The sequence below is a fragment of the Muscardinus avellanarius genome, assembly GCF_963383645.1.
Source record: "Muscardinus avellanarius genome assembly, chromosome: 4".
Taxonomy (NCBI): domain Eukaryota; kingdom Metazoa; phylum Chordata; class Mammalia; order Rodentia; family Gliridae; genus Muscardinus; species Muscardinus avellanarius.
In genome coordinates, this window is record NC_137789.1 from 49,408,521 (window position 1) to 49,424,764 (window position 16,244).

At 34.5% G+C, this 16,244-nt stretch overlaps 1 protein-coding gene across 1 annotated transcript in view; it reads left to right on the forward strand.

Annotated features, from left to right (window-relative positions):
- NBN (nibrin) overlaps positions 1 to 16,244 on the forward strand; it is a gene marked incomplete at both ends in the record, with an annotated part of 42,700 nt that overhangs the window by 1,102 nt on the left and 25,354 nt on the right. Inside the window, 7 exons of the mRNA XM_080694242.1 lie at positions 2,314 to 2,447; positions 4,099 to 4,247; positions 4,687 to 4,846; positions 7,484 to 7,587; positions 8,945 to 9,062; positions 9,675 to 9,868; positions 12,141 to 12,238. Coding sequence (XP_080550368.1) covers positions 2,314 to 2,447; positions 4,099 to 4,247; positions 4,687 to 4,846; positions 7,484 to 7,587; positions 8,945 to 9,062; positions 9,675 to 9,868; positions 12,141 to 12,238 — 957 coding nt within the window. The remainder of the gene's footprint in view (positions 1 to 2,313; positions 2,448 to 4,098; positions 4,248 to 4,686; positions 4,847 to 7,483; positions 7,588 to 8,944; positions 9,063 to 9,674; positions 9,869 to 12,140; positions 12,239 to 16,244) is intronic.

Consider the following 16,244-nt stretch of genomic DNA (forward strand, 5'->3'; position numbering starts at 1 on the left):
TTCATTATCTCCTTCCTCCCATACTACTTTGCCAATAGTCCTCTTTTCCCACCAAAAGCAGATGCAAGCTCACCAATTATCTCTGCTGTAAGCCTTTCCCCACGGGGACAAATAAATCTGATCAAAATGTGTTACTTGATTAAGGAGGTCAGGGGTTCTATATGGGAAGAAGTCCGCTTTGTCTTTGGTTTTAGTTTTAAAGCCTGCATTGCCCACCTGTATTCTTGGTGAGTTCTTAGCCTTTTCCTATCGCTGTCTGCTTTGCTTATTATGTTAAAAAAAAACTTCTCTCACAATAAAGAAAAAAAAAAGATAGGAATATAGTATTTTAAAGTATGAAGGCTTTGGGCTATAACTTTTGTGTAATTAGTAATTATCGAGTTAACATAGTTTGTTTTTTCTCTTTAACTTTAACCTAAGCTATTGTGAAAATCCATATAATTCTAGTGTTCAGCTGGACTAACAGCCGACTCTTAACTGACCAAGGTCAATCCTGTTTGCACTTCTTGGCCGACAACTTATAGGCAGAGAAAGGGATTTTATTGTTCTGCCTAAGTATGAGAGCTTGTTCTTTTTGGCAACTAATACAGCTCTCATTAGCAATCAATACAGGCTCAATCCCCATCAGCTGTCATTTTTAAAAGACAAGTATATTACAAGAAGTATATTACAAGAATATACTTCTGTTAGATGTAGTTAGCTACTTGGGAGGCAGCTTTAAGCCTCATTCAACAGTTGGTAGCAGAAAAGATATGCCTCTAGCATCAATGGCTGAAGTTCTTTAGGAGAGTTGTGAACTCTTCAGAATCTCAGGAAAGCTATGGACCAGTTTTCTTATCCCTTTGGGTTGTGTGGTACACCGGTACAAAGTTTGTTTTTTTTTTTTTTTTTTTTTCCTGTGAAACTGTCCAGGATGAGTTTTTGAATAATCAGATATAATCCAAACTATTTAAAATGAATATGGAGGCTGTCTTGGGCTTCTCTCCAACTTGACTAGTTAATCTACTTTAATCACCCTACTATTTTGGTAATGGACACTCCCATGCCCTGAAACAAGATTCTTATCTGTGTGCTATTACTCCCAACAATTGGTGATTTACAGCATGTCTTTAATAATCCCACGGATTTAAAATGCTAACTATAACAAAAACAAAATTCTCTACAATACATACTTATATCTGATCTGGACTTTATTATATTGATCTATATTGTATACCTTTTATTTGTTCTACTTACTTTTTATTATAATTATTCAGTGGTGTTAGCTTACAAATTAATGGATTTCACTGTGACCTTTCTGTAAGTATATTTATCTTGCTTTCCTCTCATCCACCTTCCATAGTACCTTCTTTTCCCTCTCATCTCCTACTCTGGTAGTCTGTCTTCTAGTTTAAGAATTATTATTTTTTTTTAGGTTCTATATATGAGAAAACATGTAATACTTCCTGTGTCTGGCTAATTTTTTTAATATGATAACCTCCAGTTTCACCCATTTTCTTGCCAATGACCTGATTTCATTCTTTTTTATGGTGAATGAAACTATATTTTTGTGGGGAGGGTTATACATATGGTGTGTACCATGTATTATATATAGTTACATTTTGGGTACATTGTAATTTATAAGATTCAGAGTGATAGAAACAAACATGCACACAGCACTTAGTGTATTTCTCTCCACATCCCAATGTGCTCCCCTTTTCTCCTCATGTATAATATTAAAATTGGTATTGATAGCATAATGAAAAAAACAGTTCAAATAATGTTCATCTATGAAGTTACCATATATTTCTGTCCATTTACATTTAAACAGACTGATACTGTACCTTGGCTATGTGAGTAGCCCTTCAATAAACATGAGTATATATACTGATTTCATCAGGAGTAGTATACCTTTTAATTTCTAGAGTATTATGGCATATTTTGCCACCTGATAGGATGAGTTTCTATAGTATTCATAATTTTCCTGACTACTTTTTAAACATATTTTCCAATGATTTTTTAATCTATTTTAATCATATTCCAAATATAGTTTTGTGATTTTGCTTGGTAATGCATTAAACTTATAGGAAAAATGGGAGGATAGAAAAAAAAGAAAAATGGAATAGCCTTCCATCCATTTAGGACATTTTTTTTTCTTTAGTTAGGCTTTAATAGAAAACACAAGTCTTATATATATAAAGTTAATTAACATTAAATAACAAAATAAAATATTTGTTATACCTATATCATATATAGCATACGTATATATGTATTGATGTGTATCTTCAATTTACTTTTTAAAATTATTATTCTTTTTTCTTTGCTTTCACTTAGGAGAACCATACAGACTTTTGATTGGTACTGAGTACATTGTTGGAAGAAAAAACTGTGCTATTCTAATTGAAGATGATCAGTCAATCAGTCGGAATCATGCTGTGTTAACAGCTAACTTTTCTGTGACCAACCTGGTAGGCTACTAATTTTGTTTCACTAGCTTTCAGTAAGAGTTGAAATCACAAAAGATTTTCTTGATGTATATATGAGAGTTCATAAGACCTCTCACTTCATAACACTGTTTAGATTTGTTAACAAAATTAAATACTTTATTTGGGACTCTGGGTATGGCTCAGTGTTAGAGTGCTTGCTTAGTGTACATGAGACCTTGATTTCAGTTGCCAAAACTGGAAAAAAGCCGGGCGTGGTGGCTCACGCTTGTAATCCCCACGCTTGGGAGGTGGAGACAGGAGGATCGCACAGGTTTGAAGCCAGGCGCGCTAGTTTAAGAGACCCTGTTTCCAAATAAAAAGTATAAAAAATAGGTCTGGGAGTGTAGCCCAGAGGTAAAAGGGTTTCCAGGAACCCCAGTATCACAAAAAAAGGAAAAAAAATTATTTATTTAAATATTTTATACTAGCTTTCATCACCGGGATAGAAAACCTAAGATAAACAACTTAAAGGAGGAAGGTTTATTTCTATCCACAGTTTCAGTCCATTGTTACTTTGACATGCTGCATTGTGCTTGTGGAGACACAATACATCATGGTGGGTGGCTTGGTGGAAGAGGCTAATCACTTCATGACAACCAAGAAGCAAAGAAAGAGAAAGGACCAAGGTCCTAATATTCTCTTCAGAGACATGCCACCCTAGTGACCAAATTATTTTCTACTAGGTACTATCTCTTAAAGGTTCTGTTTCCTCCCAGTAGCACTGCTGGCTAGCTATTGGACCTTTAACACATGGGCTTTGAGGGGATGGTCCAGATCCAAATTGTAGAACATTAATTGAGTGAGTACTACATCAGTCCTTGTGCCAAGTTGGAATAGAGCAGTGAGCAGATCTTCATGACTCCTCCTCTTCTATTGGCTATATAGGTGTGGACATGGGTATTTCTCATTATAAATAAGTTTTCAAACTGGGAATTGACATGTTTTAATAGGGAAAATAATTGCATTTTTGCCATGTAGCTTCCTTGAATGGCTTTGAGGTTTTTTATTTTAATCACAACTATGGGTGATAAAAGTGATAAAAAATGTATACACATCCGTGCTTATGATAATGCTGTGATATTAAGAAATAAATCTGTTATTTTGAGCAAAGACTACATGTAGAAATAATGGGTTTGTTCAGTAATATTTAGTTTATGTGTCTGTCCTATATATTAGAAAAACATAATCAGAATTTCTACAGAAAAAGTAAATTTGTAACTGTTTGTCAGAAATTAACTCATTCTTATTGGACCTATTTTCACAATGTGATTTTGATAATGAAAAAGAAAAAAAATGTTTAGTAATGAAACTGATATGTTCTACATGAAATAGACCATTCCCAAACCAAAAAAAAATCTTAAATGTTTGAAATTGAGGGGTTAGAAAAGATCCTATAATTTAAGATTATCAATATAATTTCAAAGAGTTACAAAAACAAGGAAAATGTATCTTCTAAGGATAATCCCAGAAATAAGAAAATTCCTTAAGGATATTATTAATTGCTAGCTGAATGATCATTCACTGACAGTAACCTTAAATTTTGCTTATTCAAAAAGTTATCTTTTGAAATCTTTTCCCCTGGAAATTGTATTATTGAGTGATAAAAAGACTAAGCTAATTGTTTATTTTTCAGAGTCAAACAGATGAAATTCCTATATTAACAATAAAAGATAATTCTAAGTATGGTACCTTTGTTAATGAAGAAAAAATGCAGAATGGCAGTTCCCGAACTTTGAAGACAGGGGATAGAGTTACCTTTGGAGTGTTTGAAAGTAAATTCAGGTAAGAAATGTTAAATTGATATTAAAACGGGCACTTTTAGAGTAATCATATTCTAAAGGAAAAGAATACTTGTGGGAAATAAATTGAAAACAGTATATAAATATAATTTAGTTCCTCTCACAGTAGTGAACTTCATGCCCCATGTGGTTAGTGCATTTGTCAGTCACAAATAGTGACAAGAGTGAATGTCAGTTTGTGTTGGCCGTGAGAGTTGTAATGCAAGTTCATTTGTTTGATTCCTCATAAGTGAAAGTATAATGTTAACTTTGATCATTGTTTTTTCTTCATTGGGACTCAAGACTTAGGAAGTGATAATCAAAGGTTAGAAAGTTTAATAATACATAAAAATTAAAATAATTCTATGATGTGAGCTTAAAGTGTTAAAGTACCAAAAATGGCCATGTCTGTAACTGATAAAATAACTTACTTATGCTTACAGAGTAGAATATGAGCCTTTGGTCGCCTGCTCTTCTTGTTTAGATGTCTCTGGGAAAACCATTTTAAATCAAGCTATCCTGCAACTTGGAGGACTTACTGTAAACAACTGGACAGAAGAATGTACTCACCTTGTCATGGTATCAGTTAAAGTTACCATTAAAGTAGGTTGAATTATTTTTATCTTAAAATAAGTTCTGAAAACCTAGCCATACTTACTCACTAAACATATGTTTAAAAATTTTTTACTTGGCCGAGCGTGGTGGCGCATGCTTGTAATCCCACTACTTGGGAGGCTGAGGCAGGAGGATCACACAGGTTCGAAGCCAGCCTCGGCTTCTGAGTGAGGCTCTCAGCAACTTAGTGAAACCCTGTTTCCAAATAAAGTATAAATAAAAAAGAAATTGGTCTGGGGATACAGCCTGGAGGTATAAAAGCCCCTGGGTTCTACCCCAGTACCACAAAAAAAAAAAAGATTTTTTTTACTTGAAAACTTTCAGAACTATTACTCAGATGTATGTATATCTACCCCTACCTTTATTTAGGCTCAAATGGCTTTTCAAATAACCTGTTTCTTATCTGTTAAGCAACAGCACATACAATTTTATTTCAAATTTTAACATTTTCAAAAAGGGCTTGAGTTACTGTTTACCATGAAGTGTTTTAGAGTGCATAGTTCATGTTCTCAGTATACACGCAAAGGGACTAGAGATTAGCTGCTGCCACTCTTCAGAGTTAGTCACTGTGTTCCTTCTGTCAAGTTGTCTTCCTCTAGTTCTAATATCACTTCATGATTTCATGCTCTTTTACTTAGTATTTTAGATTGAGGGTCCTAATCACGGACTTTTAAGTTCTTGTAGTTCAGTATAGAATGGATAATCATTGGCTTGAGAGATTTTACCAAATCTGTAAAAGATTTGGACATTATTGCAGTATCTGAGATGCTAATGTCTGTCTTATAAATTTTTCCATTAGAGATGCTTACATAGTTTGCAGAATTTTTTCAGTATTTTTCAACTTTTCATTATTTCTCATCAGTCATATGTCAAAAAGAAGACCTTGTCGTTGTATTGATTTTTGGTAAATTTTCCAAAAGCACACATTAACTTATGTTTTTAAAATCATAGAACATTAGAACCAAAAGAGAACTTAAGGAACAAACTGAGATGTGGAACATATAAGTAATTTTCCCAGAGTTATATATATGGGTTATTGTTTACTTTGTCCACTGTCAAATTGTACTTTACTGCATCATGCTATAAGTTAATTATTTCATTCACATGGGAGGTTAGTAACCCAATTCTGTTCTTGAGATACACCATAAATAATGCCCTTTATTATTAAAAGCATCCATACAAAATCTTTAGTTGGATTATTTCCTGGATTTATGCCCAGTCTTCTCTATTTTCACTTTCATTGTCCACAACAGTATTTTCTAATCTTAATTAATTTTAAGTATTCTTAATTAATTTTGCTTAATCTTAAGTAATTCAGATTTTGTGGATTCATCTTATTTGAGGCTTGTAGCTTATTTTTTATGTTACTTAAAGTTTCTTTTATTTTCCCTCCCTTATCTATATGTATTTATTTTGAGTTTTACCTAGTCCCAAACAGGTACTCACTTTCTTGAAAAGGTTTATTCTATAGTTACAATCTTTTTGAAAGTCAGGCTGGAAAGATCTTCTCTCTCTTGTTTTATTTTTAATATTTTTATTAATTTTTATATTTATTATATTTTTAATATAGTTTAATTTTATTTTTAATATTTAATATTATTTTTAATATTTTTTCTTTACCATTTTAATATTATTTTCCTTTACATTTCCTCCGTTCTGTGATATACTTTTAACATTTTAATGTTTTTAAAATTAGAATGCAGTTGGGTATGGTGGCACATGCCTGTAATCTCAGTTCTTGGGAGACTAAGATGGGAGGATCACAGATTTGAGACCAGCTTTAACATCTTAGCAAAACCCTGTTTCAAAATAAAAATTAAAAAGGACTGTAGGTATACCTCAGAAGTAGAATGCTCTGGGTTCGATCCCTGGTTCTAGATAAAAAAAGAATTGGAATGATTTTTTAAAATTGATTTAGATTTTATTAAGTATTACATTTTCCAAAAAAAGCAATTTTTAATTGAATTTGTGATTGATGGTTTCTTAAACCTGAGTGATTATATAGTGATTTGTGTTATAAAACTAACCAGCCAGGCTTGGTGGGGCACACTTGTAATCCCATCATTTGGGAGGCTGAGAAGGAAGATCTCCATTCAAGGACAGCCTTAGCTACTTAGCGAGGCCCTTTGCAACTTATTGAGACCCTGTTTCAAAAATAGACTACCCTGGCGTGGTGATGCACTCTTGTAATCCCTGCACTTGGAGGCGGAGACAGGAGGATCACGCAGGTTCATGGAAGCCAGCCTCGCTGGCTTAAGAGACCCTGTTTCCAAATAAAAAAATAAAATAGGTCTGGGAGTGTAGCCCTGAGGTAGAAGGGTTTCCAGGAACCCCAATACCACCAAAATAAGTAGACAGATAGACAGACAGACAGACAATAAAGTAGGACTAGGGATGTAGCTTGGAGGTAGAATGCCCCTGGATTCTATTCCCAGTACCGCAAAAAAAGAAAAAAATAGTAAAATTAACTTGTAACTTCTGTTTTATATATTGTGTCTTCTTTATAAATTTGAGGCTTATCTAAAAGGAAAACAAACGTAGAACATTTTTTTGTAGTTTATAATTAAAACTTTTCTTGAAAAAAATTTAGTATATGTATATTTACAGGTGTTTTCTTCATTTTAGACAATATGTGCCCTTATTTGTGGATGTCCGATTGTAAAGCCAGAATATTTTACTGAATTTCTCAAAGCAGTTCAGTCCAAGAAACAGCCTCCACAAATTGAAAGGTATGTTCTGTATTACAAACATAATATAACAAGATAGACATAAAATAGCACTGTCTGTATTTAGATTTTCTCTTTAATGATTATTTCAAGATTTAAGAGTTGTTCATGTAGTTCAGTGCTATCAATGGCAGTTCTTTTGTTAGCCTATAAGGAAAAGATTCCCCAAATTTCTTGTTGGTTGTTTTCTTATCTCCATGAAGCAAATGTTAAGTAAGTGCTGATATTTGTTAAAAAAAATCGAAGGATAATAAATGTATCCTTTAGAAATGTGATAAGCTTATAAATAGTCAATCTCTTATGCCATACAGACTCCAATCTACTGACATATATTTTTAAGTAGGAAAGTTATTATGTTATTAAATTAACTAAAAATATCCATCATTTTATAACTCCCAGCATTTTAACCATGCAATCTGAGGGGAAAATTGCCAAATATCTTCCTCAGCCACAATTTATATTACTTTAAAGCATCACTCACACAATATATTCAGTAGACAGATCTAACTTTGGTATATCCTGGAGTTCAATCCACAGTAACACAATAAATAAAAAAAAATGATGAGTTCCCAAGTTTAGTGTTCCTCTCTACTATAGCAAAAGTCACTGTTCGGTACCTTCTATGTCTTCCTGTGGAACTTGGCCAGTAAGAGGCCTCTAAGTAACACCCTCAGCCCTTTTTAATGTTTTGTTTTGAAAGAAGATCTCTCTAGTTTGCTGAGAGTCTAATAAGTTGCTGAGGCTGGCCTTGAACCTGATCCTTGTTCCTCATTGTCTCAGCCTCCCAAGTACTGGGATTATAGGTGTGTACCACCACACCTGGCTGACAGCCAACCTTCTAATATTTTGTAATTCTTATAGCTTATTTGATTTATATATGTTTAATATTTATTGTTATGATTATCTACCTTGAATTATTTTGAGAAAATAAAGACCAATTGTGTTTTAATATGTATCATCTTTCGCCATATTTTTTTTTCCAGTACCAGGGATTGAGCCCAAGGACATTCTACTTCCAACCTATATACCCAGCTCCATTTTTAACGCTTTACTTTGAAACAGGGTCTCACTAAGTTGTGGAGGGTCTCAGTAAGTAGCTGAGGCTGTCCATGAATCTGCGATCTCCTGTATCAGCCTTCCAAGTACTAGGATTAAGACTGTGTGTCACCATGTCCCACTCTGTCACTGTATTTCTAGAACAGGAATTTAGATGATTATTGTCATTTTGTTCCAGATTAAATTCTTATGTTTTGAAAAATACTCAATGGCATTATGAAAATTAAGCCTTTTAGTATCAGGTAATCATTTCATTTACAGCTTTAATAAGAGTATATAATTAGATTATACTTTGTTTTTACAGATTTTACCCACCTATCGATGAACCAACAATTGGAAGTAAAAGTATTGATCTTTCAGGAAGAGAGGAAAGAAAACAAATCTTCAAAGGGAAAACATTTGTATTTTTAAATGCCAAACAGGTAATTCTATAAGCTAAGTTTTCCTAAATAAAACATTTTAAACTAGTTTACATTAATATTTTTACAAATAGTTGTTGAGGAATTGCATTTTGGAACTTCATGTAGATGTATGAAGTAAAATAAAAACTCCAAGGCACCAGAACCTATCAAGTGATCATGTATATGATTACAGTTTTTCTTAATATTTATATTTCTTAATATTTATAATATTGGTTAATTGGCCTATTAAGTTTATATAAACTACCTTGGAAAGACAGATAACGTTAACTCTTGTGTATTTGGTAAGTATTCTATGGAATGTTTTCTGTGTGCCAAAATAGAAATTCCAAGAGTTTGTGTGGTAGTGGAGAAATAATGCAGCTACAGGATGCAGAGGACTGTGTGGCAAGTGTGACAGAGACTGCAGGTGAGGTTCAAGGGCTGCAGAGACACCTGCTGAACTAGGCATCTTCTCCAAGTGAAAGCTCAAATTGCATACTCAGGATGCAGAGCAAATTCTGCTTCTGCTTTTATTTTTTAATTGCCAAATCAAATTCTTATATGATAAGAATGGGCTCAAAAAATTAATTGTGGCTATTAGATTACTTTAAAAATATTTCTTTTCATTTTTAGCATAAGAAACTAAGTTCAGCAGTTGTTTTTGGAGGTGGAGAAGCTAGGCTGATAACAGAAGAAAATGAAGAAGAAGATAGCTTTTTTTCAGCTCCTGGAACTTGTGTTGTTGAAATAGGAATAACAAATACACAGATCTTAATTCCTGACTCTCAGAAAAAATGGGTTCATTCAATTATGGATATGCTCCAAAGGTACATAAAATGTTTATGTAACCAATCTTTGTAACTAATTTTTATAGTATAACTTACAGTTTCAAAAAGGATAATAAAATAACAGTTTTGAATTACCGGAAATACCAGTAGATATATGTGAGCCCTTGATTATAATGAAAGTCTTAATTTTCAGTGTAAACTGTTATAGTTGGACACATAATTGAGTCCTATTTATGTAAATCAGTATACACAAAAACACATTAATTTAAACTTGTACAGCCACTTATAACACCTTTACAATGACTATTAAAGGGCCTTTTGTAGTTTGTTTGTTTGTTTATTTGGTGGTACTGGGGTTCCTGGAAACCCTTCTACCTCCGAACTATACTCCTAGACACCTATTTTTTATATTTTTATTTGGAAACAGGGTCTCTTAAGCCAGTGCGGCTGGCTTTGAACCTGCGCGATCCTCCTGTCTCTGACTCCCAAGCAGGAGGATTACAAGCGTGCGCCACCACGCCTGGCTGTAGCCTTTTTTTTTTTTTTTTTAATATTAGGTATAGTTTCGCCGGGCGTGGTGGCGCACGCTTGTAATCCCACGCTTGGGAGGCAGAGACAGGAGGATCGCGCAGGTTCGAAGCCAGCTGCGCGCGCTGGCTTAGGAGATCCTGTTTCCAAATATAAAAAATGTAAAAAGAGGTCTGGGAGTGTAGCCCGGAGGTAGAAGGACTTCCAGGAACCCCAGTACCACCAAAAAAAGAAAAGTGTAAAAAAAAAAAGAAAAAAAATATTAGGTATAGTTTCTATGTAGCATTATTTTAAAGTTCTTTTAAATATTCCATAATATATGAAATCATTCATATTACAGAAGAGCAAAAAATAAATTCACCAGAAGATACCCTTGCTATTATACTTCAGTAGCTAAATTTGGTAAAATGACTTGATTTACTAAACGTATACACATATATAGATATAGCTTATGTATAGTCATATATAGCTAGCTATGTGACGGGTCCAGCCCATCAGCGGTGGGGCTGAGCAGGAAGGTTGAGTGCCAACATCCCGAACAGAATCACACGAGCCGGGAGACGTGTCAAGCAGGATCTCGTTTATTTCTCTCAGGCAACCCAATTTAAAGCAAAACACTGCAAGGGGGATTTCCAACAGGAAACTATTCTAACCTATCAAGCTAAAGGTCACTCTTGCATGCACAAAGCACATAACTTGTAGCCAATCATTATCTAATGCACGAGGGGTTCACGAGCACGGAAGCATTATTTGAGCCAATAAGGCTCAACATTACCAAATTGGGCTAGCGGGGGCAAGGGGAGTAGTTACGCCCTCCATATCCACTTGGCACTACATGTTGCCGATTCATCGGAAGTTTTCAAAGTTCATTCAGGCGGTTGTGCAAACCTCAGTGCACTCGGCGCTACATGTAGCTGATTCATTGGAAGTTCTGTCAGGCGGTTGAGCAGACCCCAACAGCTATGTATAGTTTTTTATAGATATAATTTCCGGATAGCTATTTGTACTTTTCAATCCTCATCTTTCTCTCTTTTAAGTTTCATCTTAGAATTGGTAATCACATATTTTTTTTACTAAATTATTTTATTATTTAATCTGGGTATTAGTGTTTTCTTATTCTGAAAATTAGAGAATTCTAGACTGAGAAAGATTTGTATTATTTTACTCCAGCCTGTTTTGTTTTTGAGGTTCTGGGGATTGAACCCAGGGGCATTCTACCTTCTCTAAGCTAAACCCTCAGCCTTATTTTACTTTTTATTTGGAAACAGAGCCTCACTAATTTGCTGAGGCTGGCTTTGAACCTACAAACCTCCTATCTCATCCTCCCAAATACTGTGATTACAGTTGTGTATCACCACATCAGGCTTCTAGCGCCTACTTTTACACAGTTAACTGAGATACTAAAAGGTGGTCGACTTAATCCAATGTAACATTTCCCAGAGTAAGATAGTACTTCATCATTTTTTTTTAAGTGTTACTGGAGATTGAACCCTGGGACATTCTACCTCTAAGTTATATACCCAGCCTGATTTTTTTTTTTTTTTTTTGATCTCACTAACTTGCTGAGGTTAACCAAAAAGCGGTGGTATTCTTTCTCAGCTTCCCTAGTACTGGTATTACAAGTGTGTGCCATCATGTCCAGCTTCCATGTACTTCAAATTCAGTCCACACCATACAATTCTGATATCTCCTTGAGAAGAATAAAAGGTTGATAAGGCTCAATAACATCTAAATAAAGTTATAGTTTTAATATATTTTAATATGTAATGTTTTATTCTAATAGACAGGGTCTTAGACCTATTCCTGAAGCAGAAATTGGATTGGCAGTTATTTTTATGACTACAGAAAATTACTGTGATCCTCGGGGCCATCCCAATACAGGTAATTAAGGCATTATTTTATTGATTCTTTAGCACCTTTATTATGTAAATTTATGATGGGTTGCATATACTTTACTCTTTCCTGCCAGGTATGGCCATATTCACCTTCCTATAAAACTCATTTTTGTATCAGTTTACATATTCATTCACTAAATATTTCTGCCATGTACTCATCACTGTTTTAGGCGTTGAAGATTCACTGGTGAATAAAGATCTCTCCTCTCGTAAACTTTACATTCTAAAGGTCAGGATTCAGACAGTAAACTAGCAGGAAAACAAACACACATAAATTCAGATAGGCCAATAATAAAGGTAAGACAGTGTGATGTGATAGTGTTGAAGCAGTCTATTTTAGACTGGTAGCCTTGGGAGGTTTTGTTGAGGATGCGATATTTGGTGCTTATGCATCCTGAATAATGAGAAAAGGAAACCATAGAGGGATCTGGCATAGAATCCAGGGTAGAAGGAACAAAACCCATGGGTGTGGAGAATGGAGTCTAGGGGCCCAAAATGGAAATGAGGATGCAAGTGAAAGGCTGTTACAGAGGTATTCAGTGATCTCTTTATTACATTCAGTCCTTTGTATTCACAGGTTTCACACTGAAGAATTCAACCCAAATTATTCAGTCAAAAATATTTCAATTCACGGGGCGTGTTGGCGCACGCTTGTAATCCCCGCACTTAGGAGGCGGAGACAGGAAGATCGCACTGGCTTGAAGCCAGCCACGCTGGCATAAGAGATCCTGTTTCCAAATAAAAATATATATTAAAAAATAGGTCTGGGATTGTAGCCCGGAGGTAGAAAGGCTTCCAGGAACCCCAGTACCACCAAAAAAAAAAAAAAAAAAAACCCCCCCAAAAAAAATTTAATTCTCCAGTACTAAGAAAAAAATTTAAAAAACTATTAAACATGTAAAAACTTTTTGTCACAGTTCTCTGAACAATGTTACAACTCTTTTCTCAGCAGTTGCATTTTATTAAGTATTATAAGTAATCAGGAGATGATTTAAAGTCTACACGAGAAGATGTATAGGTTATATTCATGTTCTATGCCATTTTATATAAGGGACTTCAGTACCTAAGATTTTAGTGTTTGTGAGCTAGGTGAGGTGGGTGTGGGTCCTGAAATCAATCTATTCTTTTAGTACTTTAAAAAAAAAAAGTTGGTACTGCCAACACAAAGATTGTCTTTATTCTTCTTTGTCTTTTTGCTTTTGCTTTCATAGTTTTATATTTTTACTCTCTAATAACTTTTTTTTGGGTACTGGGATAGAATTCAGGAACATTCTACCTCCAAACTACAACCCCCAGCCCTTTCTATATTTTATTTTGAAACAGAGTCTTGCTAAGGTGATGAAGGGCCTCACATAGTTGCTGAGACTGGCCTTAGTTCTGTGACTTGCCTGTCTCAACCTCCCAAATACTGGGCTTACAGGCACATGCTACCATATACCCAGCTAACTTCTTTCTTCTTTGCTTATCTACCAAAGCAATCCCTCTGTATTCCTGTGCACTTAATGATTTATATGCTAGCTGGGTTTTTCCTATAGTTATATCATAAATGGTGTACTTTGGCCAGTAGGGAGAAGTTAGAAAACAGTACCACCTCATCATACACTGTGGTGGTGGAATTGGTATCATTTACAGGGTAGTCCACTCACTGGCAGCTATGAAGTTGGGCTATGTGCCTTGTGAGTGCTCTGCAACCTTAGTTTAAATAGGTAAGAAATGCATTAAGATAGATTTTGGAAGGAGTGGGCCATTTGGGGCCTAATGACCAGTAATTGATTAAATGTGTAGATCATTAGTAATAACCATTGTCTTTTGAGTGTGCAGAGACTAGAATAAGTATTTTACATACTTAATTATAATTTAATTTGCAAAACAATTCTTTTAAGATAGGGAACATAATTTGTATTTTATAGATGAGAGAACAGAGAGGTTAAGAAATTAGGTAGGGGTCACATAGCAAGTAACTTATTCAAATTGACTCTTATATCAAAGCTGTTAGACATAACACTACAGTGTAGGAGGCTTGTATTGTGATGTAAAGTGTGGAGAAATGGTGATGTGGCATGACTGGGAACAGATTCAGTAGGATGAAATGTAATAAAAAAAAGTGACAGGCTAGTATTTTATTATTTGAAGGAGAATGTTTATTCACCTGATATCACTGCCCTCTGCCCTGGGTATGTTTGTATCTGTACATAGCCAACCTTAAAATATACACAATTTTAAGTGCTGTGAAGTTTTAAATATATATAAATAACTAAATTGGGTGCAATTTTGGTGTGATGAATATTTCCCCAAAGTTTATGATTAGTATCCCCAGTTTATCCATAGAGTTAAAAGTTAACGACCAACTCTTCATCATCTTAACGAGGTGAACACCTAAAGATAGCCATATTCTTGGAGAAGCTGCTCTTTCATTATCTGAAATCTGTCCAACTTTTAGACTTTTTATTTTGCTAACAGTAGATTTTTTTGTGTTACAGAAAAAAAATCTTTATCAATAATTTCAGCCTCAACAGCAATAAATATTTAAAAACAAACAATTGTTGGGTCTAATTCAGTAGCTCTCTTTATCCTTATCCCATTTCAGAGTACCTGTCTTTTGTTTATCTGTTTATAAAACTAATTTTCAACTAGATGAATACTTCAAAAATTTACCTTCTTTGTAATTCAGAATATTCTGGGATATGGCATATGCATCTGGGTTTTTTGGGCTGTTTTGTTGGATTTTTTATTCTTGTTTCTTATGTTTAATTCCCAAGAACCAGTGGGTTAGAGTATTTAGGGAAGGACTGAATTGGAGAGGAGTATTCTTTTATATAAATGAAGGAGGCACTTGGGCTAAAAACTTCAGTTTTTATTCTTCCTCTCCCATTTTATCATTGTGCTTTAAGTACTCAGCAATTTCTGATTAAGAGGTTTGCTATAATCCTCTCATAGCCACTGCCTTTTTTTTTTTTTTTTTTTTTTTTTTTGGTGGTACTGGGGTTCCTGGAAACCCTTCTACCTCCAGGCTACACTGCCAGACCTATTTTATATTTTTAGTTGGAAACAGGGTCTCTTAAGCAAACCAGCACAATCCTCCTGTCTCTGCCTCCCAGGGAAATTACAAGCATGTGCCACCATGCTTGGCAGGCACTGCCCTTTTTAACACCACCACATCTTTCTTTCTTGAACTGTTTATAATTATGCCCAGTAAGAGTTCTCCCAGCAAACTCATCTGTACAGTTGATGTTTCACTATCAGCACCTGCCTTTTACTTAAGAACTTGCATTAGCCCTCATCTGCAGGATACATCCCAAGGCCCTTCATCTAGACTTCTGAGCTTTAGTAGTTAGGTTCCAGTCTGTCTCCTCCAAGTCCTTTTTTTTTTTAACTCTACCTCGCTATTGAAAATACATATCATATTTTTATAATTCCACATTCATAGTCATTATCATCATGTTTTCAGTACCCCAAATGCCAGTATTTTTCATCAACTCTGATTCATTCTGCAAATACTTTCCTCTTTTTTGAAGCTTTTCTAAATTCTTTTCTCTCTTACCATTCTCCTCCAAATCAGAATTAATTTATCTGGCTAGGCATAGTGGTACTTGAAAGGCTGAGACAGGAGGATTGCAGGTTCAAAAGCAGCCTCAGCAACTTAGACCTTTAGCAACTTAGCAAGACCCTGTTAAAAATACAAATGAAAAAGGTTGGGGCATAGCTCTTAGGTAAATTTCGCTTGAGTTTAATTCCTAGTATCAAAACAAAAAGAGACAAACAAAAACTTATTTTCTCTACTCCAGCAACTTTTTTTAAATATGCGTTTTAACTATAGTTTCTTCTTACTTTGAAGTACAACAATTGTTTCCATACCACTTTCAGCCACTAAATGAATTGTAAGATATTATTAGTTTTTTATCCCCTGGCAGCAGAAAGAATAGTACTTGTTTGTAGTAAGTATAAGTATTTGCTTAATTGTAAAATTAAACTATTGATATTCAAGATTATCT